Source organism: Amblyraja radiata, chromosome 3, assembly GCF_010909765.2.
Source record: "Amblyraja radiata isolate CabotCenter1 chromosome 3, sAmbRad1.1.pri, whole genome shotgun sequence".
Taxonomy (NCBI): Eukaryota; Metazoa; Chordata; class Chondrichthyes; order Rajiformes; family Rajidae; genus Amblyraja; species Amblyraja radiata.
In genome coordinates, this window is record NC_045958.1 from 331,015 (window position 1) to 357,169 (window position 26,155).

At 43.5% G+C, this 26,155-nt stretch overlaps 1 protein-coding gene across 1 annotated transcript in view; it reads right to left on the reverse strand.

Annotated features, from left to right (window-relative positions):
- The window catches only part of LOC116970746 (xanthine dehydrogenase/oxidase-like), a 110,658-nt gene that overhangs the window by 56,835 nt on the left and 27,668 nt on the right, over positions 1-26,155 (reverse strand). Inside the window, exons 8-14 of the mRNA XM_033017220.1 lie at positions 18,196-18,363; positions 15,888-15,965; positions 8,572-8,749; positions 6,988-7,091; positions 6,136-6,297; positions 4,695-4,838; positions 3,669-3,792 (exon numbers count right to left, since the gene is read on the reverse strand). Coding sequence (XP_032873111.1) covers positions 3,669-3,792; positions 4,695-4,838; positions 6,136-6,297; positions 6,988-7,091; positions 8,572-8,749; positions 15,888-15,965; positions 18,196-18,363 — 958 coding nt within the window. The remainder of the gene's footprint in view (positions 1-3,668; positions 3,793-4,694; positions 4,839-6,135; positions 6,298-6,987; positions 7,092-8,571; positions 8,750-15,887; positions 15,966-18,195; positions 18,364-26,155) is intronic.

The following is a 26,155-nucleotide window of genomic DNA, read 5'->3' on the forward strand; positions in this document are numbered from 1 at the left end:
TATATCCAACTCTCTCTTGATCCACTGAATTCCTCTGTTTGTTTTTGCATCCACCATTTGCAGTCTCTTTGCCTCTAAAGAACAAGAAATTACCAGCTTCTGTCATCCATTTCCGCTAATTCTCGTTTATTCTCCACATATACCATCAAATACTCCATCAGCTATTCTGCCACTCACCCCCATACTTGGGGTAATTTACACTGACTAATTAACCCACAGACCTTTGGGAGGAAAGTAGAGCAGCTTGAGAAAACAAAAATGGCCACAGGGGTAACGTGCAAACTCCACCCAGACAGCACCGTGATGACCCTGCGTCCCTGGAGATGTAAAGCAGCAGCTCTACGGGCTGTGCCGCTGTGGAGCCCCAAAGGTCAAGACAAAATGAAGGAGGAATCCCATCACTGATGAGAGGGGTATAAGAGGAGAAAATGCTGATACAATTCCAATTGGTTTATGGTAAACTGGTTGTGGAGAAAAAAGTAAAACAAACTGACTGACAGAAAGTAGTCTGAATATACAAAGCAAAATAAATGTAGCAAGGAACGGCAGATGCTGGTTTAGGTACCGAAGATAGACACAAAATGCTGGAGTAACTCAGCGGGTCATGCAGCATCTCAGGAGAGAAATAATAGGTGACACTTAGGGAACGGTTGGGGGAACTCAGCTGGTCAGGCAGCAACTATGGAGGGAAATGCACAGGACACTAGTCCAGATGAAGGGTGTTGTCTCGTAATAACAGCTCCCCATTTGCCCCCACAGATGTTCCCTGGCCCACTGTCCCTCCATCATCCCCCTCTTGTTTGCTCCAGATCCCAGCATCTGAGGGTATCTTATGCATCTGATTGTACAAAAGCAGCTTCAAGGAGTCACCTAGTGGCTAAAAAGAGGAGTTGCAGGAATTAAGGATCACTCCAGCAGATACTAAGCAGTCATGATTCTGGCCTGCCAACATCTAAGGATAAAGAAACCGAATTAATATTTCAGGTTTGAGACCATTTGGCAGAATTGAGACTATTCTCTTTCCTCAGATGCTGCATGACCTGCTGAGTCATGCTAAGTCATGTTTCTAAAATGGAAACAGACCTTTCAGCCCAACTGATGACAGATACAAAATGTTGGAGTAACTCAGCGGGTGAGACCACATCCCTGGAGAAAAAGGATGGGTGATGTTTTGGATCGGGATCCTTCTTTCGGCCCAACCCGTCCATGCCAACCAAGATGCCCCATCCAGGCTGGTCTCATGTGCTTGGTCCCATTCATTTCTCTCTAAACCGTTCATTTCCATGTACATGTCTAAATGCCTCTTAAAGGTTGTTTAGTACCCAAGTCAACTACTTCATCTGGCAGCTCGTTCCATATAGTCACCTCCCTCTGTGTCAAAAAGTTGCCCCTCCGGTTCCTTTTAAATCTGTCATCTTAAAACGTTGTCCTCTGGTTCATGAATCCTCTACCCTGGGAAAAGACTTTGTGCATTCACCCCATCTATACCCACAATGATTTTATACATCTCTGTACGATCACCACTCAGTCTCTTGCACTACAAGGATTAAAGTCTTAGCCTGCCCGAACTTTCCCGATGGCTCAGGCCCTCCAGTGCTGGCCATATTCTCGTAAATCTTCTCTGCACTCTTTACAGCTTATTCGCACCTCTCTTACAGCAGAATGACCAAAACCTAACGCAGAACCTCCAAGCGTGGCCTCACGAACATCTTGTGCAACATCTTAACATGCATCTCAACTGCAACACCTGTTTCAGGGAACTACAGTACGTATTTACCTGAACACTCCTGAATCTCCCTGCTCTACAACACTCCCCAGGGATCTACCATTCATTGTAAAGATCCTGCCATAGCTTGACTTCCCAAAAGGCTGCATCTCACACTTACGTGCATTGAAATCCATTTGCCATTGCTCAGCCCACTTACCCAGCTGATCAAAATGCTGCTGCAATACTTGATTACCATTTTCACTGTCTACAACACCACCTATTGTAGTGTCTTCTATAAACGCACTCATCATGCCGTACATTCCCATTCAAATCGTTGCTACAGATGACAAGGAACAAATGGCCCAGCATTGATCCTTGAGGCCCACTGTGACTCAAATCTGAGAAGCACCAAGGGCCTCGACCCAAAATGTCACCCATTCCTTCTCTCTCGAGATGCTGCCTGTCCCGCTGTTACTCCAGCATTGAGTCTACCTTCCTCAATCATCCTGTTTCCTACCATTAAGCCAATTCTGTATCTATTTAACTAGCTCTCCTTGGATCCCATGCAACCTAACCTTCCAGAGCAGCCTGCCATTTCCCATCTATGTATCTGTTCAAATGTATTTTAAATGTTGTCAGAGTACCTGCCTCAAATGGTCATAGTCATGCAGTGTGGAAACAGGCCCTTCGGCCCAACTTGCCCATGCTTTCCCATCTACACGAGTCCCACCGACCTGTGTTTGGTCGATATCCCTCTAAACCCGGTCTATCCATGAACCTATCCAAATGTTTTTTAAATGTTGTGATGGTACCTGCCTCAACTACCTCCTCTGGCAGTTCATTCCATACACCTACAACCCTTTGTGCAAAAAAAGTTGCCCCTCAGGTTTCTATTAAATCTTTCCCTCCCCTTACCTTAAACTTATGTTCGCTGGTTCCTGATGCCCCCTACCCTGGGTAAAAGACCGGAAGTGGCGGCACTGCCCTGCAGCTGCGGCTCGCCTGCAGTCCGTTTGTCTTTTCCTTTTTTTTTGTTTTCTTTTGTCCTGTTGTTTTAGTTTATTCAGTTTATTTAGTTGTGTATGTGTGGGGGGGGGGGGGGTGGGGGGAGAAACATGTATTTAGTCTCTTCCTTCGGGGGGGGATGCGACCTTTTCTTGTTGTATCCCCCGTCTCCGTGTCCGTCTGTGCTGAGGTCTAATGGTCTAATGGCGGAGCTGGCGGCCTCTAACTGGGACCAACCTCGAGGCTCCGGAGGCAGAGCCAGGACTTACCAACGCGATGCTGGCTGACTTCGGGGCTGCGGTGGCGGCGACCCGACTTCGGAGCTTCGGAGGCTCGGCCGCGGGCCCAGTGGACTCGGCCGCGGGCCCAGTGGACTCGACCGCGGGCCCAGTGGACGACATCGTCGGGAGCTCGCAGGTCCCAGGTTGGTGACCTGTTTTCCAGAGCTCCCGCAATAATATAATAATAATATATCTTTTATTGTCATTGCACGTCAGTGCAACGAGATTTAGTGAGGCAACAACAGCTTCGTCCGCTGGACTGGAGGGCGGCAGCTTCGACCACTCTGGGCCGCGGAGTTTGAACCTGCCCGTTCGCGGAGCTCGGATTCGGCCGCGGGACTTACTTACTATCACCCGGCGGGGTCACAACATGGGAAGTCTGGATCGCCTCAACGCAGAGGGAGAACAAGGAGGGAAGAGACAAGGACTTTAAGACTTTTGCCTTCCATCACAGTGCCTGGTAGACTCACTGTGGTGGGTTAAATCTGTGTTTATTGTGAGTTTTGTTGTTTTATTCTATGTTATAACTGCAAGGCACGAAATTTCATTCAGACTGCAAGGTTTGAATGACAATAAAGGAATACAATACAAGATTTTGTGCATTTAACCTATCTATTCCACTGACTTTAACACGGATTGTACTTCTAATACCCAAACTCATATTATCGCATTACCTGCAACACACATTGCAACTGGCTGTCCAGCGTATAGAATCGGACCACTGCTGAAAATCTCTTCAACTACATTGGGTGGAGGCATAAATGTATTGTTTCCGGGGATGTCCTCTGCCGTTAGCACCTATAATGTGTATACAGAAAAAAATTAAATGGATGTCACTTCCTTGGACAACTTTCTGGCGTGCGAAGTTACTGCCAGTGAAAATGTACCCTGCCCCCCCCCCCCCCCCCCCCCCCCCCCCCTCCCCCTCCTCCCCACCAAATGCTAAAATCAGGAATGAATAAGTCTGGCTTCACTTCAGTAATTGGACATAGTTGTCCACACTCCTTCACAACTTTTGAGACAACTACACTCGTGACTTGTTAAAATGTGGCATCAATTTGGCACCATATTCTGGGGAAGTGTGTCTGCAATTATTTCTTGCAGATAAATAGGAACTGAGCACTTAAAAATGACAAATTTGTCAACGAGTTGTAAACCTGTTAGTTCTTCCATTCAAAGAAAACCTTGATTTAATGTTAGTGTTGCCTATCTTTACTTTTGTTACAACAGCAGTAAAACATTTATATAGCACATTTCATAAAGTGAAAAATGCCCAGACATTACACAGGTGTCAGAAAATAAAATATGGCAAACAGCCACATTCTCAAAACTGCCTTTATTTACTTTACACACCTGCAAGTTACAGTCTACTACATTTTAAACTGCTTACAACTTCTGAGAAAGGGAAACATCCCCAAAAGTCTATTGATTTCCCTGACAGTTGGTTTCTAGATTAATTTTGACTTTAAAGCATTTGAATGAATGAATATTTTATTCCTACTTTGTTCTTTCCCCCACCAACACCCCCCCCCCCCCCCGCCCCCATGTCGGGTCCTCCTTTGTTCCCGGCAGTGTGTCCTCCGGCCCCCATTGACCGTCAAACACAAGCATTTGCAAATATTGCTTCTTTTTATAAAGTAGCTGCTTATTTAAGACGGCTTTGGGAAACTAATTTAACAACACACTTCATAAATACTTACTGCAACAGCACCAGGCATAGTCATAGCTGCTGTGTTATTGATATCGGTGAGAGTTGCATTGCCCTCCGTGCTTAGGACAAATGCAGTAAATAGCTCATTGGGAAGATGAGGTAAGTCGTCGATGTACTGAGCTTCACCTGATGTCTGGAAGACAAAGGAAATACAAAAAACTAAAGATACTCAACGAATTAATCCAATGTTTTGATCTGACCAACCTGACATTGGCAACAGTGCATTAGCTAGGCTCAGGCTCATGTGCCAAGTTTTAAGACATCAACTGGAGTTATTCCCAATAGCTTGCCCATAAATCGTTGACCTAGATGTCACTGCTGCTGGACAATTCAGACTCCCTAAATGGCTGAAGATAATAATAAGTCTTCAAGTCCATGTAACTGCTATCAATTCTTCAACAGAGTAGTGATCATTGAGTTAAATGGTCAATCTTGGCTTGGCATCCAATGATCATTTAGTTTATTTTGCCACCGGGGAAGCCTGCATACAATATCTGCTCTGGCATCCTAAGATCCCGTACTGGATTTTCCACCGGATTTTTCTTGAATCCTTCTAAACTCCAGCGAGTACAGGCCCAGTGCCGTCAAACGCTCATCATTTTGTTAACCCCCTCATTCCTGGGATAATTCTCGTAAACCTCCTCTCGACCCTCTCCAGTGCCAGCACGTCCTTCCTCAGATATGGAGGCCCAAAACTGCTCACAATATTCCAAATGCGGTCAGATCCATTATTATAGAGCCTCAGCATTACATCCATTATGTTTAGCGTTACATGAATGAATGAATGAATGAATGAATGAATGAATGAATGAATGAATGAATGAATGAATGCATGAATGAATGATTGAATGAATGAATGAATGGTTTATTTTGGTCATACATTAATAAGAACAAAACTTTACAATCTGTGTGAATATGAATCAACACAGTATCCATTTCACACGACGTTCACATAATCAATGACCGACAAAGGAATAGGCTGAAACCACAAAGCTTATTTTTGCCTATCCTATACAATCCATAAGATAACCCAGAATATCAGCATTACAAAGGAAAGAAAAATAAATAAAATTTACTCTAAATTGTAATCCTTATTTTACATTTTAATCATTTTACATTATAATCTTTAATTATTGTGCATTTTAAGGCTTTTTTGAAACTCGACAGAGAGCTACAAAATTTCAGCTCATTACTAAGCCCGTTCCATAATTTGACTCCCAAAACTGAGACACATCTATATTTTACATTGGTTCACACTTTACATGTTTCAAAAATACACAACCATCTTAAATTATAATGTCCTTCTCTTAATGTAATTTTTTTTAAAATACTAACAGGAAGGCTTTTATTCCTCATGCAGAAAAGTATTTCTAATGTCATTACATCCTTTAGCATTAGAAAATCAAGCACGATACATATTGAAATCCTACCTGCAGGCGAGCACTTAGTTTGGGCATGGGCTTTGTCAAAGGATATTCCTCTGGTTTGCTGCTGTAAGTTTGAGTTCCAGTGGATACGGGACGCTCCAAAGAATATCGCGCGCTCTGGTTACGTGGCGAAACAATGTCGTTGCCCAAGAGAGACAAGTAAAACTGTTTAAAATAAAGTTGACAGTAAATTTATAGATCAAAATATTCAGAATTAGTGGGTAAGTGTTTAAAACTGATGGTCCAAAAATCTACATCAGCAATCTAGAACCATTGAACAGGTGGGAACTCATTGGAAACTGGGTGACACTATAGTTCTTTCATCTCAGCAACCGGTTTATGCATGCAGCTCAAAACTCATCCATGGACAATCAGTGTCCTTGCGTGAAACTCTGCTATTCTGAAGCTGGGTAGCTAAATACAAGGATATTCCCTTTCCTGAGGCAGGTACGTCAAGAGGTTCCACTGGATTGAATTTAGCACGAAAATAACATTTTCTCCTAAAGTGTCCTGTGACATCTCTCGTTCCAATTTTGTCAAGACCACTTAATTTAGCAAATTTAGATGGGTCACATCTTGAATTTCATCAAGGGATTTGGGGAGAAAGCAGGAACGGGGTACTGATTTAGGATGATCAGCCATGATCATATTGAATGGCAGTGCTAGCTCAAAGGGCCGACTGGCCTACTCCTGCACCTATTTCCTATGTTTCTATAGTTTAATTTTCATTTAATGCTATTCTATTTGATGCATTTATCCAATAGGTCATCGGTCCTTTCATTGAAAATTAAGAATTTGGAGCCAAATTTTAACATGATAATCGATGCAAAGTGTTTATACGAGTGAGTTACTTACCTTATAGAACAGCCCTTGTGCCAATATCTTCCTGTATGCAGCACTGGCCAACAGAGGATCAGCATCATCAGGAACTAGTTCCTTGTCAAGAACAGCCAAGGCACCTGCAATAACCCTTCCAATCAATAATCAGGATTAACAAGGATATTAAAACTAATCAATTTACTTTGCTTCAATTGATATACAATTAGGTGCATCTTGCCTTCCAAAAATAAAGGCTAGCAATAAAAGTGTTTAATGGGACAGGGCTATACTGGGGATATGGGTGAGTAAGTAAGGAAAGATGGTATGGAGCAAATGTGTAGGAAGGAACTGCACATGCTGGTTTAAACCAAAGATCGACACAAAAAGCTGGAGTAACTCAGCCGGACAGGCAGCATCTCTGGAGAGAAGGAACGGGTGATGTTTTGGGTCGAGACCCTTCTTCGGCCTTCTGTCTCGACCAGAGATGTCATCCATTCCTTCTCTCCAGAGATGCTGCCTGTCCCGCTGAGTTACTCCAGTATTTTGTGTCGATCTTTGGTTTAAACCAGCATCTGCAGTTCTTTCTTACACATAGAAGAGGAGGCATCTGTTGCAATGATGCTGTAAAGATGACAATATTGCAGAAGAGATGTGAGAGAGTAAGCGTTGGGAGGGAGGTTACAATGAAGGAGGTGGTGTGGGAATGTTTCCAGCTACGGATGGGAAGGGAAGTTCATGTTGATTTCAGCCCTGTGAGGGGTGGATTCCAGGTCGAGGTTCTCAGCTTGGTGGCGAGAGGAGTATCAGGGAATAATCTATCAGTCTTACAAATGGACCTTTGGACGAGCTACGTTTATGCCTTAGCGGGTTGAGGCTATTTTTTCAGGGAAGAAAGTGTAAGTTTATGAGCACCATGCAAAGTCTCAAAAGCTGGGAACTGAATATTTCCCATTGTTTGTATCCCATGGAGGTGTCTGAGACTTAGAGGTTGTTTAATCTTTTACCCTTCTTCTCCACCAGAATCGTTACCCATTCCTTCTCTCCAGAGATGCTGCCTGTCGCTCCAGAGATGCTCCAGAGATGCTGCCTCACTAGAATTTAGAAGATTGAGGGGGGATCTAATAGAAACTTACAAAATTCTTAAGGGGTTGGACAGGCTAGATGCAGGAAGATTATTCCCGATGTTGGGGAAGTCCAGAACAAGGGGTCACAGTTTAAGGATAAGAGGTAAGTCTTTTAGGACCGAGATGAGAACATCATATTTCACACAGAGAGTGGTGAACCTGTGGAATTCTCTGCCACAGAAGGTAGTTGAGGCCAGTTCATTGGCTATATTTAAGAGGGAGTTAGATGTGGCCCTTGTGGCTAAAGGGATCAGGGGGTATGGAGAGAAGGCAGGTATAGGATACTGAGTTGGATGATCAGCCATGATCATATTGAATGGCGGTGCAGGCTTGAAGGGCCGAATGGCCTACTCCTGCACCTATTTTCTATGTTTCTATCCCGCTGAGTTACTCCAGCATTTTGTGTCTATCTTCGGTGTAAGCCAGCATCTGCAGTTCCTACCTACACACCCAGACTAATTAATCTCATCTCATATAAGCAAACACACACACTTGCCTTGTAAAGTATCATTGGAAATGAGATCTTTGCCTTCCAGGAATTTTTCAGTAGCTGCAGCATGAATGAAGTCTTTGTTGATTCCAGTGTATACCATTGAGATGGATTGTACCAATTGCTTCTTATTTGAAACTATAATTTTGGCACGGAATGCAGCACTCACATAGGTATGGGCATTCTAGAGAAGGGAGAAATCAACAATGTTTTCTTTAATCAACACCAATGGCTTAAATAATTGAAATGACATTCAACGGCAGAAATGCTTTGGATATTGTCTTTAATTAAGCTATTGGAAAGTGATTCATGTACAGTGCCCTCCATAATATTTGGGACTAAGACCCATCATTTATTTATTTGCCTCTGTACTCCACAATTTGAGATTTGTAATAGAAAAAAAAAAAATCACAGAAAGTGCACATTGTCAGATTTTAATAAAGGGTATTTTTATACATTTTGGTTTCACCATGTAGAAATTACAACTGTGTTTATACATAGTCCCCCCCTTTCCGGGCATCATAATGTTTGGGACATGTAATGTAATGTAAATGAAAGTAGTCATGTTTAGTATTTTGTTGCATATCCTTTGCATGCAATGACTGCTTGAAGTCTGCGATTCATGGACATCACCAGTTGCTGGGTGTCTTCTCTGGTGATGCTCTGCCAGGCCTGTATTGCAGCCATCTTTAGCTTATGCTTGTTTTGGGGGCTAGTCCCCTTCAGTTTTCTCTTCAGCATATAAAAGGCATGCTCAATTGGGTTCAGATCGGGTGATTGACTTAGCCACTCAAGATTTTACCATTTTTTAGTTTTGAAAAACTCCTTTGTTGCTTTAGCAGTATGTTTGGGATCATTGTCTTGCTGTAGAATGAACCGCCGGCCAATGAGTTTTGAGGTATTTGTTTGAACTTGAGCAGATAGGATGTGTCTATACACTTCAGAATTCATTATGCTACTACCATCAGCAGTTGTATCATCAATGAAGATAAGTGAGCCAGTACCTTCAGCAGTCATACATACCCAGGCCAAAGGTCTTTATTCTTTGGAGCGCAGAAGGTTAAGGGGGGACTTGATAGAGGTCTTTAAAATGATGAGAGGGATAGACAGAGTTGACGTGGATAAGCTTTTCCCATTGAGAGTAGGGAAGATTCAAACAAGGGGACATGACTTGAGAATTAAGGGACAGAAGTTTAGGGGTAACATGAGGGGGAACTTCTTTACTCAGAGAGTGGAAGCTGTGTGGAATGAGCTTCCAGTGGAAGTGGTGAAGGCAGGTACGATTTTATCATTTAAAAATAAATTGGATAGGTATATGGACGGGAAAGGAATGGAGGGTTATGGTCTGAGTGCAGGTAGATGGGACTAGGTGAGAGTAAGTGTTCGGCACGGACTAGAAGGGCCGAGATTGTATTGTATTGTATATCTTTATTGTTATTTTCCTGAGTACTCGCATACCCAGAGGAAACAAAAAAACGTTACTCAAACCAGTGTCCATTCAGTGTGCAGTAAAAAATAAATAGAAATAAAAATACATCTATCATGAACAAGTTTAACACTACTCTCAACTAAACATCAACAGGCGTTCCGATCGGCAGCGGCACGACAGTGGCTCTGTCCAGGTTGGTGGTTGGTGCGCGATACTTTGGCAGGGGGCAAAGTCCGTTTAACAGTCTTATAGCCTGCGGGAAGAAGCTGAGGAGCATCCTGCTGGTTTTGCAGCTAATGCTCCTGTACCTCTTCCCAGATGGCAGGATGGAGAATATGTGATGCGATGGGTGGTAGGGGTCTTTGATGATGGAGATGGCTCTGTTGATACATCTCTTCCTGTATATGTCCAGCAAGAAAGGGAGTGGAGCACCAATAATCCTGCTGGCGGTCTTCACAATCCTGTCAAGTTGGTGTCGTTCGTACGCCTTGCAGCTCCCGAACCAGGAAGTGATGCCGTTGGTTAATGTGCACTCAATTGTCCCCCTATAAAAGGTTCGTAGATGTGTAGTGGGGAGACCTGCTTTACGTAGTCTTCGGAGAGGGTGTAGTCGCTGCTGGGCTCTCTTGACCAGTGCTGTGGTGTTGGTTGTGGACATCAGGTCATCTGACAGGTGGAGTCCTAGGAACTTCACGCTGCTGACCCTTTCCACATCAGCTCCATCGATGTGCAGAGGTGTATGGTGTTGTTTTCCCGCCCTCCTGAAGTCAACCACCATCTCCTTAGTTTTTCCCACGTTGAGTATGAGGTTGTGGGATTTGCACCATCCTGAGAGCAGCTCCACCTCCATCCTGTACGCCGACTCATCATTGTCACTGATGAGACCCACCACTGTTGTGTCATCAGCGAACTTGTTGATGAAGTTGTTGTTGAGTCTAGCAGTACAGTCGTGTGTAAGCAGACTAAACAGCAGGGGGCTTAGGACACAGCCTTGTGGCGAGCCAGTGCTCACGGCTATGGTTTTTGATGTCCTACTGCCCACCCTGACTGTCTGCTGCCGTTGTGATAGAAAGTTCAGGACCCAGTTACATGTGCCAGCATCAACCCCCAATAGCTCCAACTTCTCCACCAGCTGCTGCGGAATGATTGTGTTAAAAGCAGAGCTGAAGTCTATGAAGAGGATCCTGGCATAAGTATTTTTCCGATCAAGGTGTGACAGTACGAGGTTCAGTGTTGTTGAGACTGCGTCCTCTGTGGATCGGTTAGCTCTGTAGGCGAACTGCAGTGGGTCTAGGTCGGCAGGTAGACTCTTTTTGATGTGCTGCATAACCAGTCGCTCAAAACACTTCATTGCTATGGGTGTTAGAGCCACTGGTCGAAAGTCATTATGGCAGGCTGGGTTTGGTTTCTTTGGGACAGGGACGATGGTGGCACTCTTAAGACAGTTGGGCACTACTGCCTGGCTGAGTGAGATGTTAAAAATGTCTGTGAAGACATCTTTCAGTTGCTCGGCGCAGTCTCTTAAAACGCATCCAGGAATGTTGTCCGGCCCTGCAGCGTTGCGTGGATTGATGCTGGCAAAGGCCTTTTTAACTCCGGCTGCGGACAGCCTAAGCGACTGGTCACTGGGAGATGGCAGTAGTGCACGTGTCTGGGTGCTGTTTTTAACCTCAAACCGTGCGTAGAACTCGTTCAGTTCATCTGGTAGAGAGGGGTCGTTTTGGCATATCCGCAGCGGGGGGGGCTTGTAGTCAGTGATGGTATGAAATCCCTGCCACAAGCGACGTGTGTCTTTGTCATTTTCGAAGTGGCTATTAAGTTTTTGTCCATACAGCCTCTTCGCTTCCCTGATCCCCCGGGATATGTTACTCCTTGCCAGTTTGTATGCTGCGTTGTCCCCAGATTTGAATGCAGCATTCCGGATTCTCAGTAGGGAACACACTTCCCCAGTTAGCCAAGGTTTCTGATTGGCACGCCTCCTAACGGTTTTGACCACCGTTACATCATCAATGCATTTATTGATGTATCCGATGACGGACTCTGTATATTCTTGGAGGTTGATGCCACTGTCATCTGTTGCTGCCTCTCTGAAAATGGCCCACTGTGTGGTTTCGAAACAGTCTTGTAGTGTTGGCCTGTTTCCGTGCTGTAATTGTTATATGGTTATATGTTATAACACCCCCACCACCGTGTTTCACAGATGAGGTGGTCTGCTTTGAATCTTGGTCAGTTCATCTCTCCTCTATACTTTGCTCTTGCCATCACTCTGATATGTTAATCTTTGTCTCATCTGTCCACAAGAACTTTTTCCAGAACTGTGGTTGCTCTTTTAAGTACTTCTTGGCAAACTGTAACCCGGACATCCTATTTTTGCGGCTAACCAGTGGTCTGCATCTTGCAGTGTAGCCTCTGTATTTCTGTTCATGAAGTCTTCTGTGGACAGTGGTCATTAACAAATCCATACCTGACTCATGAAGAGTATTTCTGATGTCAGACAGGTGTTTGAGGATTTTTCTTTATTATAGAGAGAATGCTCCTGTCTTCAGCTGTGGAGGTCTTCCTTGGCCTGCCAGTCCCTTTGTGATTAGTAAACTCACCAGTGCTCTCTTTCTTCTTAAACAGTTGATTTTGGTAAGCATAAGGTTTGGCTGATGTCTTTAACAGTTTTATTCTTGTTTCTCGGTCTCATAATGGCTTCTTTGACTTTCATTGGCACAACTTTTGTCCTCATGTTGATAAACAGTAATAAAAGTTTCCAAAGGTGATGGAAAGATTGGAGGAATGACTAGGTGCTGACAGCTCTCTTATACCTGTGTTAAGGAGGCAATTAAACACACCTGAGCAATTACAAACACCTGTGAAGCCATGTGTCCCAAACATTATGGGTAATTTCTACATGGTGAAACCAAAATGTATAAAAATACACTTTAATAAAATCTGACAATGTGCACTTTAACCACATGTGATATTTTCTGTTACAAATCTCAAATTGTGGAGTACAAAGGCAAATAAATAAATGACGGGCCTTTGTCCCAAACATTATGGAGAGCACTGTAAATACACACTTGACTCAGGTCCTTAGAATCAAATACAAACCCATTTTAATGATGAATGTCAACATCACACTCCATGTTGAAGAGAAGAATTGCTTTGAAAAATAACTTTTCATTAAAATATTAGAGTAGCATAATGGCGCAGCAGTAGAATTGTTGCGTTACAGTGCCGGAGACCCGGGTTCCATCCCGACTAGGGGGTCTTGTCTGTACGGTTTGCACGTTCTCCCTGTGACAGTGTGGGGTTTTTATGGGTGCTCCAGTTTCACCCACATCCCAAAGATGTGCAGGTTTGTAGGTTAATTGGCTTCTGTAAAATTGTCCCTCGAGTCTGGGATAGAACTAGTGAAACGATTGTTGGTCGGCATGGAATCGATGGGCAGAAGGGCCTCGTTCCACGCTTTATCTCTCAATTTAAAATAACTTTATTTTAAACTATTTTGTCTTCAGCATCGCAAAACCTTCCTAATTTAATTGTAAGCCTTACCCGTTGAGTAAGAGTACTCCCACTTGTTTAAAAATCCAAGGAAATGTATGGTGTCAATTGTTCAAAGCACCCTTTTGGCTTTGATCTGAGACAATTAGGATGGCGAGACAGTAAGGAATTGGAGAGTAGGAAGTTCTTTAGCAAGGTTTGCTCTGACCTGATCAAGAGTCAAGAATGTTTAATTCTTCATGTATATCAAAAACATGACAAATAAATTCACTTGCAGCAGCTTAACAGGCCTGTAATTGTAATGCATACAAATAAATATAACCATCAAAAATTCAATTATTTAATAACCATTATAACAATGCAACCAACAATGAGCATCTATGCAGAGCCATCTGAATGCAAGTCCTATGAAAATGCTGAATGACTCTGACATTCAAAAACTATGAAAAACTAAATGCATTTTATGTTTTTTAAAACAATTCATCAAAAGCTTGGAATGCGATGTAGGTATATTTATCAAAAGGACAAAAGTGATTGGGGACAGAATTAGGCCATTTGGCCCATCAAGTCTACTCTGCCATTCAATCATGGCCGATCTATCTCTCCCTCCTAACCCCATTCTCTTGCCTTCTTCTCATAACCCTTGACACCCATACTAATCAAGAATCTATCTATCTCTGCCTTAAAAATATCCATTGACTTGTGGCCTCCACAGCCTTCTGTGGCAAAAAATTCCACAGATTCACCGCCCCCTGACTAAACAAACTCCTCCTCATCTCCTTCTTAAAGAAACGTCCTTGAATTCTGAGGCTATGACCTCTAGTCCTAGACTCTCCCACTAGTGGAAACATCCTCTCTACATCCACTCTATCCAAGCCTTTCACTATTCTGTATGTTTCAATGAGGTCCCTCCTCATTCTTCTAAACTCCAGCGAGTACAGGCCCAGTGCCGTCAAACGCTCATCATATGTTAATCTACTCATTCCTGGGATCATTCTTGTAAACCTCCTCTGGACCCTCCCCAGGGCCAACACATCCTTCCTTAGATATGGTGTCAAAAATTGCTCACAATATTCCAAATGCGGCCTGACCAGCACCTTATAGAGCCTCAACATTACATCCATTTTTGTGTTGTATTTATGGATCATCCCTAAATACCTGAGTAGATGGTGATAAGCCAAATTCAATGCTTGTCACTTCTTCAGCGCACATGGCGGGCCAAATCATACTGACTACAGCTGTGGACTGTGGTAAATCAGTTGTGCTTGTAAATCTGTGGCTGTACATTGCCAACACACAAAATTATAAACTCACCAGGAAGATATTCTGATAAGAGCCATTTTCTCCTTTATTATACATCTCAATATTTCAATTAATTTTTCCAAAGTATTTTTTCAAAATATTCACCTTTTTAAATTATTTTAATACAATTTAACTGATTATCAAAAATGTTTAAAGTATTTTTTAATTATTTTTAAAATGTTTAAGTATAGACATTTGGAAAGCTGATAGTACTATTGCAATCAGCCTGTACAAGTGTCCCGACCCAAAACATCACCTATCCATTTTCTCCAGACGTGTTGCCTGAACCGCTGAGTTACTTCAATATATTGTGTCTCTGATCATCAGTAACTTGTGCGCAAGCACACCTAGGGCCTCTTGCCATTTAATAAATACTTTATTTTCTGTTATGGGCTCCAAAACAGACAATCTTGCACTTTTCCAAACTTCAAAGCATGGCAGTTGCACTGATTTTTTTCTTATCTCATTCAAGTTAAGGGCCTGTCCCACTGCGGCGACCTAATTGGTGAGTTTAGAAGAGTTTGAAAAGATGTCACGTTGAAGACCTCCTTCGACTATGTAGAAGACCTCCTTCAACCTCCCTCGACTATGTTGAAGACCAGCTTCGACTAGCTTCGGGAACATTGGACACCGAATAGTGGAGAGTGGAGACGACCTCCTTCGACCCCCCTTCGACTATGTTGAAGACTATCTACGACTACCTTCGACTACCCTCGATTACCTACGACTAACGTGATGACCTACTACGACCTACTTAGACTAAACCTACGAGTAAAAAAAGTATCGATTTTTTCCATGGTGACCTTTTTTTTTACTCGCGGGCACTTTTCAACATGTTGAAAAATACGGCGCGACCTAGCTGAGGCCTCGAGTACGCGGGGACTACTCTCGAGCATGAAGGAGAGTTACAAAGACCTTCTAGGACCTCGTGTCGACCATGCTGCGAGTATGAGTCGAGGGCAAACTCGCCAGAACCCGCGGATTAGGTCGCCGCAGTGGGACAGCCCCTTAAGGTTTTCTTAATTTGCATTTACCGGTTTACTTGATTCACGCAGCAAAAACAATGCTGCTATAAAATTAAAATAATTGAAATTCTCTTTACCTGATTTCGCGGCATAACCTTATACGATCTCATCGACTCTCCCTTGAACAGCTTTGGAATCTCCACGCTTAAGAGAAACTTAATGGAATAAACAAAACAGGTTAGAAACTTTCTTTATCTCTCGAGTCAATAATCACCTCTATACTATATAATATATCTAAAGGATGTATCTAAATTATACCACCAGGGGCGCCACATGATTGGCAGCCCCGCCAACTGTCTATCTGTTTTTTTGTTTTTTTGTTCCTTTTAGTGTGTTTATAAAGTTTGTATAAGTGTTCTCCGGTTTGTTTAATGTGGAGGGAGAGAGAGGGGGCAACTTTTTGCTCTGCGGCCTAACATCGTTGAGCTGGAGGCCCGCTCAGACTGATTTTGAGCCCCACCGCGGGGCTTGGACTTAAACATCAGAGTCGATCCCTTGCCTGGGATCGCTCCAACCGCAGCCTGCGGGCCTTACATCGAGAGGTCGCAGTCTCCGGAGAGGCCGTAGATGTCGGGAAGCTCCAACGAAGCAGAAGGTTTGACCAGCCCCGATCCGGGGTCAGAGCGCGGGGGAGCTGACATCCCCCCCCGATGCAGGAGCTTGATCGCCCCGACGCGAGGGCCCAAACGCCGCCGGCTTCGGGAGTCAAGATCGTCCCGTCAACAGAAGTCTTGAGGCCCCCGACAGCGGGAGAACAAATAACGGGAGAGATTGAACATTTTTCCGCCGTCCATCACAGTGAGGAATGTGGAGGGGTCACTGTGGTGGATGTTTATGGTAAAATGCATTTTGTGTGTTTTGTTGATTTTTATTTGTATGACTGACTTGGCAAATGAAATTCCTCGTATGTTGCAAAACATACTTGGTTAATAAAGTATTATTGTATTGTATTGATATATTGCAACAGGAATGTGAAAGAATGAATAAACATTTAAATATTTCAAAACTGAAACTGCGCAAGTAAACTTTCTCAGACAGATTTTCTGTATTGCTGACAAATTGCAAGCATTCAATAGATATCACAAGCAAGGGGATTAAGATTAATATAGAGAATGATATTAATCAACTTTTGGAAAAGTATTTAAATAGAGTCATAGTGATACAGTGTGGAAACAGGCCCTTCGGCCCAAATTGCCCACACCGGCCAACAATGTCCCAGCTACACCAGTCTCCCTTGCCTGTGCTTGGTCCATATCCGTCCAAACCTGTCCTATCCATGTACCTGTCCAACTGTTTCTTAAATGTTGCGATTGTGCAAGCCTCAACTACCTCCTCTGGCAGCTTGTTCCATGCACCCACCACCTTTGTGTGAAAATGTTACCCCTCAGATTCCTATTAAATCTTTTCCCCTTCAACTTGAACCTATGTCCTCTGGCCCTCGATTCCCCTACACTGGGCAAGAGACTGTGCATCTACCTGATCTATTCCTCTCATGATTTTGTATGAAATGTTAGAATTGTATTTGCTTCAATCATTTCCATTGGCAATATTATATCATATCATTATATCATCAAAAATATTCTGACTAGTAGCTCTACATAACTTTATTCAGAAGCTGCCTAAATAAACCCTAATTCTAGAACCTTAAACCTTTGTCTTCCGGTCCTCAATTCAACTACTCTAGGCAAGAGATTTGATGCATTTATCCAATCTATTCCTCTTATGATTTTATACACCTCTATAAGATCACCCCCACATTCTACTGTGCTCAAAGGAATAGATAATAGGTGCAGGATTAGGCCATTCAGTCCCTCGAGCCAGCACCACCATTCAATGTGATCATGGCTGATCATCCCCAATCAGTACCCCGTTCCTGCCTTCTCCCCATAATCCCCTGACTCCACTATCTCCAAGAGCCCAATCTAGCTCTCTCTTGAAAGTATCCAGAGAACCTGCTTCCACTGCCCTCTGAGGCAGAGAATTCCAGACTCACCGCTCTCTGTGAGAAAAAGTGTGTCCTCGTCTCTATTATAAATGGCTTACCCCTTATTCTTAAACTGTGGCCCCTGGTTCTGGACTCCCCCAACATCGGGAACATATTTCCTGCCTCTAACGTGTCCAAACCCTTAATAATCTTATTTGTTTCAATGAAATTCCCTCTCATCCTTCTAAACTCCAGAGTATACAAGCCCAGCCGCTCCATTCTCTCAGCATATGACAGTCCCGCCATCCCTGGAATTAACCTTGTAAACCTACGCTTAAGGCCAAGCCTACTCAACCTCTCCCTATCCAGAGCTTTCAAAGTGTTTGCCTATCATTTAAAATGGTGATATAACTGAAGTTACAATGGGAACAAATGTTGGCAGATAGGCCACAGAAACTCACCTTTCCTTGCATGTTGACATTGAGAAAATCCACTAAATTATAAGTGTTCACATCAGAAACATCTGAGACAGTCACTCTGGCACCGGCAGCTTCAAAGACCACAAATACGTCAGACACAAACTCACGGTGCTGCCATCTCATCATCAAGTTTCCAGCCCATCCACCGGCCTAGTTAGGTGAAACAATAAAAAGTGTCATACGTTTGTCTATAGAGTTCTCAGAATAACGCTGATAGTTTCAGATCACTTCCAGCATCACGTACACTTGGAATCTAAAGTTCAAGTGCAAGTTCGAATTTTTAAAAATGCCAGTTTAAATTCATTATTTTAATTGGTTAGAGTAAATCATTATTTTAATTGGTTGGAGTAAATCATGTTAGGTGAATTATATGCTCCAATAGATTTCATAGCCAACATTGCCTCAAGAAAGGTTTGGCCTCCCAAACACAAATTGGAGGAACAGCACCTCATATTTTGCAGGTGTAACATACAACCCAGTGGTATGTATATTGATTCCTCTAACTTCTTCAAGTAACCCTTGCATCCCCTCCCTCTCCGTCCCTCCGCCACCCAAGTCATCGTAGTAGCATCAAAGTCGTCTTGTTGCGTCTCATTGTCTGTAAATCATTTTCACTTAGCCCATAGCTAACAATGGCCTGTTTCCTTTATCATCATTATTTTTTTGCATGTTTTTCATTTGATTGTTCTCTATCTCTCGACATCAACATCTATATCTTTTGTTTCCCTTTCTTCGAATCTGATGAACATTAGGTAAAATGTCACCCATTCCTTTTCTCCAGAAATGCTGTCTGACCCCAGGGCTCGCACTTAACTTTTTTCCCCTGTTGCCAGCCGGGCAACCTAGGCAGCTTTTTAGGTTGCCAAATTACAGTTTAGGTGGTCATTTAAGATGGCTTGCATGACGCGTGCGATAATGTGCTCGGTCGAAGTGCGTAGTTACCAGTCGGAATTATGCTCAATGAAGCATTCACATATTATTTCTGCTTCAAATAAAGTCACAAACTAAACATATTCACCAATCAAGACATGATATATATCACAATGACATGCAGCAAAATTATAATACAGTATCTTAACTCTTGTTACACATTGCAATTATTGCAATTTTTATTATTTCTTTCCACTTCCAAACAAAAATGTGGTTGGATTATTCAGCGTATGATCAACCTCGGTGAGACCAAACACAGGCTTGGCGATCGCTTCGCACAACACCTCCACTCAGTTCGCAATAACCAACCTGATCTTCCTGTGGCTCAGCACTTCAACTCCTCCTCCCATTCCGAATCCGACCCTTCTGTCCTGGGCCTCCTCCATGGCTAGAGTGAGGCCTACCGTAAATTGGAGAAGCAGCACCTCATATTTCGCTTGGGAAGTTTACACCCCAGCGGTATGAACATTGTCTTCTCCAATTTCAGGTAGTCCCTCCTTTCCCCGCTCTCCCTCAGCCCACTGTCTCCGCCTCTACCTTTCTTCTTCCCGCCTCCTCCCCCACCCTCACATCAGTCTGAAGAAGGGTCTCGACCTGAAATGTCGCCTATTTCCTTCGCTCCATAGATGCTGCCTCCCCCGCTGAGTTTCTCCAGCGTTTTTGTCTACCCATTCACACAAGTTCTGTATCCCACTTTCCTCACCCACTCCCTACACATTAGGGTCAATTTTACAGAGACAAGTTAACCTACAAAGCCAATGTGTCTTTGGGATGTGGAAGGAAACGCACACGCTTGCAGGGAGAATGTGTAAATTCAACACAGTGCCCAAGAACAGGATCGAACACCGATCTCTGGAATGTGAGGCAGCAAGTTTACCAGCTGTGCCAACACACAAAAAAATTATACGTTGATAACTTTGGTTGCTAAAAAAAAAGAAACTATCCATTTTCAGTCTTAAATCCCTAAGTGACGCTATGTCCCCCTTTACAGCTACTGTAGGTTTTAATTCAGTTCAAGACTATGGGGCAGTACATTGGCCATAAAGTTGCTGCCAAAAAGTGCCAGAGTCCCGGAATTGATCCTGAATATGGGTGTTGTCTGTATGGAGTTTGCTCTTTTTCCCTTTGATCGCATAGGTTTTCTCCGGGTGCCCTTGTTTCCTTCCACATTCCAAAGGTGTGCCGGAGCCTATTTCAGACCCAACCCAATATGTAATATTTTCCTTTTGTCCAGAGATTCTGTCTGACCAGTTGAGTTACTCCAGCTTTTCGTGTCTATCCTCAGTTTAAACCAGCATCTACAGTTCTTTCCTACACACACGATACTAAACAAGAGAACTTTATTAATCCCAGTGTGTGTGTGTGTGTGTGTGTGTGTGTGTGTGTGTGTGTGTGTGTGTGTGTGTGTGTGTGTGTGTGTGTGTGTGTGTGTGTGTGTGTGTGTTATATACACACACACACACACACACATACATGATGTGCTGGCCGTGGTTGCGCGCATGTGCAGGGGAGGATGTGCAGGCCGTGGCAGTGCGCATGTGCAAGGTGGCTGGCCGTGCCGGCGGATGAGGAGCGGGCGGTGAGAGGAGAACAGGCGGCCCAGACACGGATCACGGGCGGAGACGGAGAATGACAGAGAGAGATAGAGAGAGGGGGGCCTGCTCAGAGATGAACGATAGGTGTCTCGGGTGCTTGCCAAGCTGGGAAAATGGCACGACTTTTAGGTTGCCCCGGCGGGACTCGGTGGGCCAAAGAACCTGTTTCCGCGCTATATCTCTAAACCAAACTAAATCACATTGGGTGGATTATTTCCTACATTAGATTTCATAGTCAACATTGCTTTAAGAAATGTTTGGCCAATTGGTAAAAACCAATAGATTTTTTTGTAATTCTAGTTTTAAAGAGAAAAAAATGAACCTATTCACTTTTGTGACTGCATTTAAAGCAGAAGGAAAAATAAATTAAGATTAAGAACTTCAGAACAATAGACAGTTTTTTTCTACAGAGATAAAATGCAGAAATAAAGAAAAATATTTTCTAACTATTAAGAAATCCAAAGGATTGCAAAGTATGAACTAACAATTATAATGTGCATTGGGTGAGGGCCAATTGCAACACTATTAGCAGGAACTGAGGAGAGTAGATTGGGAACAGCTATTATTGGGCAAATTCATTAGTGGTAGGAACAGAATTAGGCCATTCGGCCCATCAAGTCTACTCCGCCATTCAATCATGACTGATCTATCGCTCCCTCTCAACCCCATTCTCCTGCCTTCTCCCCATAACTCCTGACACCCGTACCAGAACCTATCAATCTCCACCTTAAAAATATCTATTAACTTGGCTTCCACAACCTTCTGTAGCAATTAATTCCACAGATACACCAACCTCTGACTAAAGAAATACCTCTTCATCTCCATTCTGAAAGTCCATCCTTTTATTCTGAGATAAGCAAGTCCACATTTGAGATGTGGGAAGATAGACAAAAAGTGCTGGAGTAACTCAACGGGTCAGGCAGCATGGGTAACATTCTGGGTCGGGACCCTTCTTCACACTCAACACTTCAAAATCTGAAGAAGAGTTTTGACCCAAAACGTCACCCATCCTTTTTCTCCAGAGATGCTGAGTGTCCCACTGAGTTACTCCCGCACTTTGTGCCTATCTTCGGTATAAAACAGCAGTTACAATTCCTTTCCACACATTCTGAGATGGGGGTGTCATTTAAAGGCCGGTTGGTCAGAATTAGTATCAACATATTCCTGTGAGGAAGAGAGAAATGGATGGCAAGGTTTGGGTATCTTGGATGACAAGAGATGTGGCAAATTCAGTCCAAAACAAAAAGGAAATATATGTAAAGTTTAGGTGTGTCCACCCATTCATCAGCTAGATAAAAAGATAGACACAAAAAGCTGGAGTAACTCCGCGGGACAAGCAGCATCTCTGGAAAGAAGGAATGGGTGGCATAGAAACATAGAAAATAGGTGCAGGAGGAGGCCATTTGGCCCTTCGAGCCAGCACCGCCATTCATTGTGATCATGGCTGATCGTCCCCTATCAATAACCCGTGCCTGCCTTCTCCCCATATCCCTTGACTCCACTAGCCCCTAGAGCTCTATCTATCTACCTCTCTCGTAAATCCATCCAGTGACCTGGCCTCCACTGCCCTCTGTGGCAGGGAATTCCATAAATTCACAACTCTCTGGGTGAAAACGTTTTTTCTCACCTCAGTCTTAAATGGCCTCCCCTTTATTCTAAGACTGTGGCCCCTGGTTCTGGACTCGCCCAACATTGGGAACATTTTCCCTGCATCTAGCTTGTCCAGTCCTTTTATAATTTTATATGTTTCTATAAGATACCCCCTCATCCTTCTAAACGCCAGTGAATACAAGCCTAATCTTTTCAATCTTTCCTCATATGACAGTCCCGCCATCCCAGGGATCAATCTCGTGAACCTACGCTGCACTGCCTCAATCACAAGGATGTCCTTCCTCAAATTAGGAGACCAAAACTGTACACAATACTCCAGATGTGGTCTCACCAGAGCTCTATACAACTGCAGAAGAACCTATACTGAAATCCTCTTGTTATGAAGGCCAACATTCCATTAGCTTTCTTCACTGCCTGCTGTACCTGTAAGCCAACTTTCAGTGACCGGTGTACAAGGACGCCCAGGTCTCGCTGCACCTCCCCCTTACCTAACCTAACCCCATTGAGATAATAATCTGCCCCCCTGTTTTTGCCGCCAAAGTGGATAACCTCACATTTATCTATATTATACTGCATCTGCCACGCATCTGCCCACTCACTCAACCTGTCCAGGTCACCCTGCAACCTCCTAACATCCTCTTCACAGTTCACATTGCCACCCAGCTTTGTGTCATCCGCATACTTGCTAGTGTTGCTCCTAATTCCCTCTTCCAAATCACTAATATATATGCTAAATAGTTGCGGCCCCAACACCGAGCCTTGCAGCACACCACTCGCCACTGCCTGCCATTCTGAAAAGGACCCGTTCACTCCTACTCTTTGCTTCTGGTCTGCCAACCAATTTTCCATCCATGTCAACACCCTACCCCCAATACCATGTGCTCTAATTTTAGTCACCAGTCTCCCGTGCGGGACCTTATCAAAGGCTTTCTGAAAGTCTAGATACACTACATCCACTGGCACCCCTTCATCCATTTTACTTGTCACATCCTCAAAAAATTCCAGAAGATTAGTCAAGCATGATTTCCCTTTCATAAATCCATATTGACTTGGACTAATCCTTTTACTGCTATCCAAATGCCCCATTATTACCTCTTTAATAATGGACTCCAGCATATTTCCCACCACCGAAGTCAGGCTAACTGGTCTGTAATTCCCCGTTTTCTCTCTCGCTCCTTTCTTGAAAAGTGGGATAACATTAGCTATCCTCCAATCCACAGGAACTGATCCTGAATCTATTGAACATTGGAAAATGATCACCAATGCGTCCACTATTTCTAGAGCCACCTCCCTGAGGACCCTGGGATGCAGACCATCAGGCCCAGGGGATTTATCATCCTTCAGTCCCATTAGCCTACCCAATACTATTTCTCGCCTAATGAAATTTTCTTTCAGTTCCTCTACCCCCTTAGATCCTCTGTCCTCCAGTACACCTGGGAGATTTGTGTCTTCCTTAGTGAAGGCAGATCCGAAGTATCTATTCAACTCTTCTGCTATTTCCTTGTTGCCCATAATAATTTCACCCGTGTCTGCCTTCAAGGGACCCACATTTGACTTTGTTACTCTTTTTCCCTTAACATATCTAAAGAAGCTTTTACTGTCCTTCTTTATATTCCTGGCCAACTTCCCTCCGTACTTCATCTTTTCAGCCCGTATTGCCCGTTTTGTTTCTTTCTGTTGTCCTATGAAAGTTTCCCAAACCTCTGGCTTCCGGCTACTCTTTGCTGTGTCATACATCTTTTCTTTTAGTTTTATTCTATCCCTAACTTCTGTCAGCCACGGTTGCCTCCTACTCCCCTTAGAATCTTTCTTCGTTGGTGTTTCGGGTCGAGACCCTTCTTCAGATCCTCCTGAAACGTCATCCATTCCTTCTCTCCAGAGATGTTGCCTGTCCCGCTGAGTTACTCCAGCTTTTTGGGTCTATCTTCAGTTTAAACCAGCATCTGCAGCTAGACAATGTCATCTTGATTCCAAATAGATCAGAAAATGATCACGCATTCAGAGTTGAAGAAAATAAAAACGTGAAAAAAAATCTGAACTGTGGCACATGCAAGGAGAAATTGGACATTGCAACCAAGAAAAATTGAACATTTAGTCTCAATAGTCTTTTCCACCCAGATGGTGGTGAGTCTGTGGAATTCTCTGCCTCAGAGGGCGGTGGAGGCTGGTTTTCTGGATACTTTCAAGGTAGAGCTAGATAAGGCTCTTAAAAATAGTGGAGTCTGGGGATATGGGGAGAAGGCAGGAACGGGGTACTGATTGGGGATGATCAGCCATGATCACATTGAATGGCGGTGCTGGCTTGAAGGGCCGAATGGCCTCCTCCTGCACCTATTGTCTATTGTCTAATCATACTGACAAAAAAGAAACACCGTTCACCTTTTGATACAAGCTTGGAATTTGCAAGGAGTTGGATAAGGAGACATCCAAGAGTAAATAACTAATTTTGAATTTATCTTTAGTTGTCTGAATGATGCACAAATGTTGAGCAACCAGTACGATTTGATGATTAGTTGCTAAACCATACTCTGTTTCAAATCATTTACTTGAAAGATTAAAGTTTTTCGACCTGAAACAATAACTTACTTTTCCCAAAGATGCCTGACTTACCAATAAGATTTTTTTCAGGATCTCTTTTATTTTCAATTTTTCAATATAGAAATTTCCAATTTCTAGGATTTGTAAGTTAAAAGGTTAACGAGGTTAATTGCGGGACTGTCATATGATGAAAGAATGAAACGATTGGGCTTGTATTAACTGGATGAGAGGGGATGAGAGGGGCTCTTATGGAAACATAAAATTATTAAAGGATTTAACACGCTAGATGCAGGAAACATGTTCTCGATAGAAACATAGAAAATAGGTGCAGGAGGAGGCCATTCGGCCCTATAAGCCAGCACCGCCATTCATTGTGATCATGGCTGATCGTCCCCAATCAATAACCCGTGCCTGCCTTCTCCCCATATCCCTCGATTCCACTAGCCACTAGAGCTCTATCTAACTCTCTCTTAAATCCATCCAGTGATTTGGCCTCCACTGCCCTCTGTGGCAGGGAATTCCATAAATTCACAACTCTCTGGGTGAAAACGTTTTTTCTCACCACAGACTTAAATGCCTCCCCTTTATTCTAAGACTGTGGCCCATGGTTCTGGACTAGCCCAACATTGGGAACATTTTTCCTGCATCTAGCTTGTCCAGTCCTTTTATAATTTTATATGTTTCTATATAACATCCTTCTAAACTCCAGTGAATACAAGCCTAGTCTTTTCAATCTTTCCTCATATGACAGTCCCGCCATCCCAGGGGTCAATCTCGTGAACCTACGCTGCACTGCCTCAATCACAAGGATGTCCTTCCTCAAATTAGGAGACCAAAACTGTACACAATACTCCAGATGTGGTCTCACCAGAGCCCTATACAACTGCAGAAGAACCTCTCTACGCCTATACTGAAATCCTCTTGTTATGAAGGCCAACATTCCATTAGCTTTCTTCACTGCCTGCTGTACTATTATCTAAATGGTGGCCGACTAGGAAAAGGGGAGATGCAGCGAGACCTGGGTGTCATGGTACACCAGTCATTGAAAGTGGGCATGCAGGTGCAGCAGGCAGTGAAGAAAGCGAATGGTATGTTAGCTTTCATAGCAAAAGGATTTGAGTATAGGAGCAGGGAGGTTCTACTGCAGTTGTACAGGGTCTTGGTGAGACCACACCTGGAGTATTGCGTACAGTTTTGGTCTCCAAATCTGAGGAAGGACATTATTGCCATAGAGGGAGTGCAGAGAAGGTTCACCAGACTGATTCCTG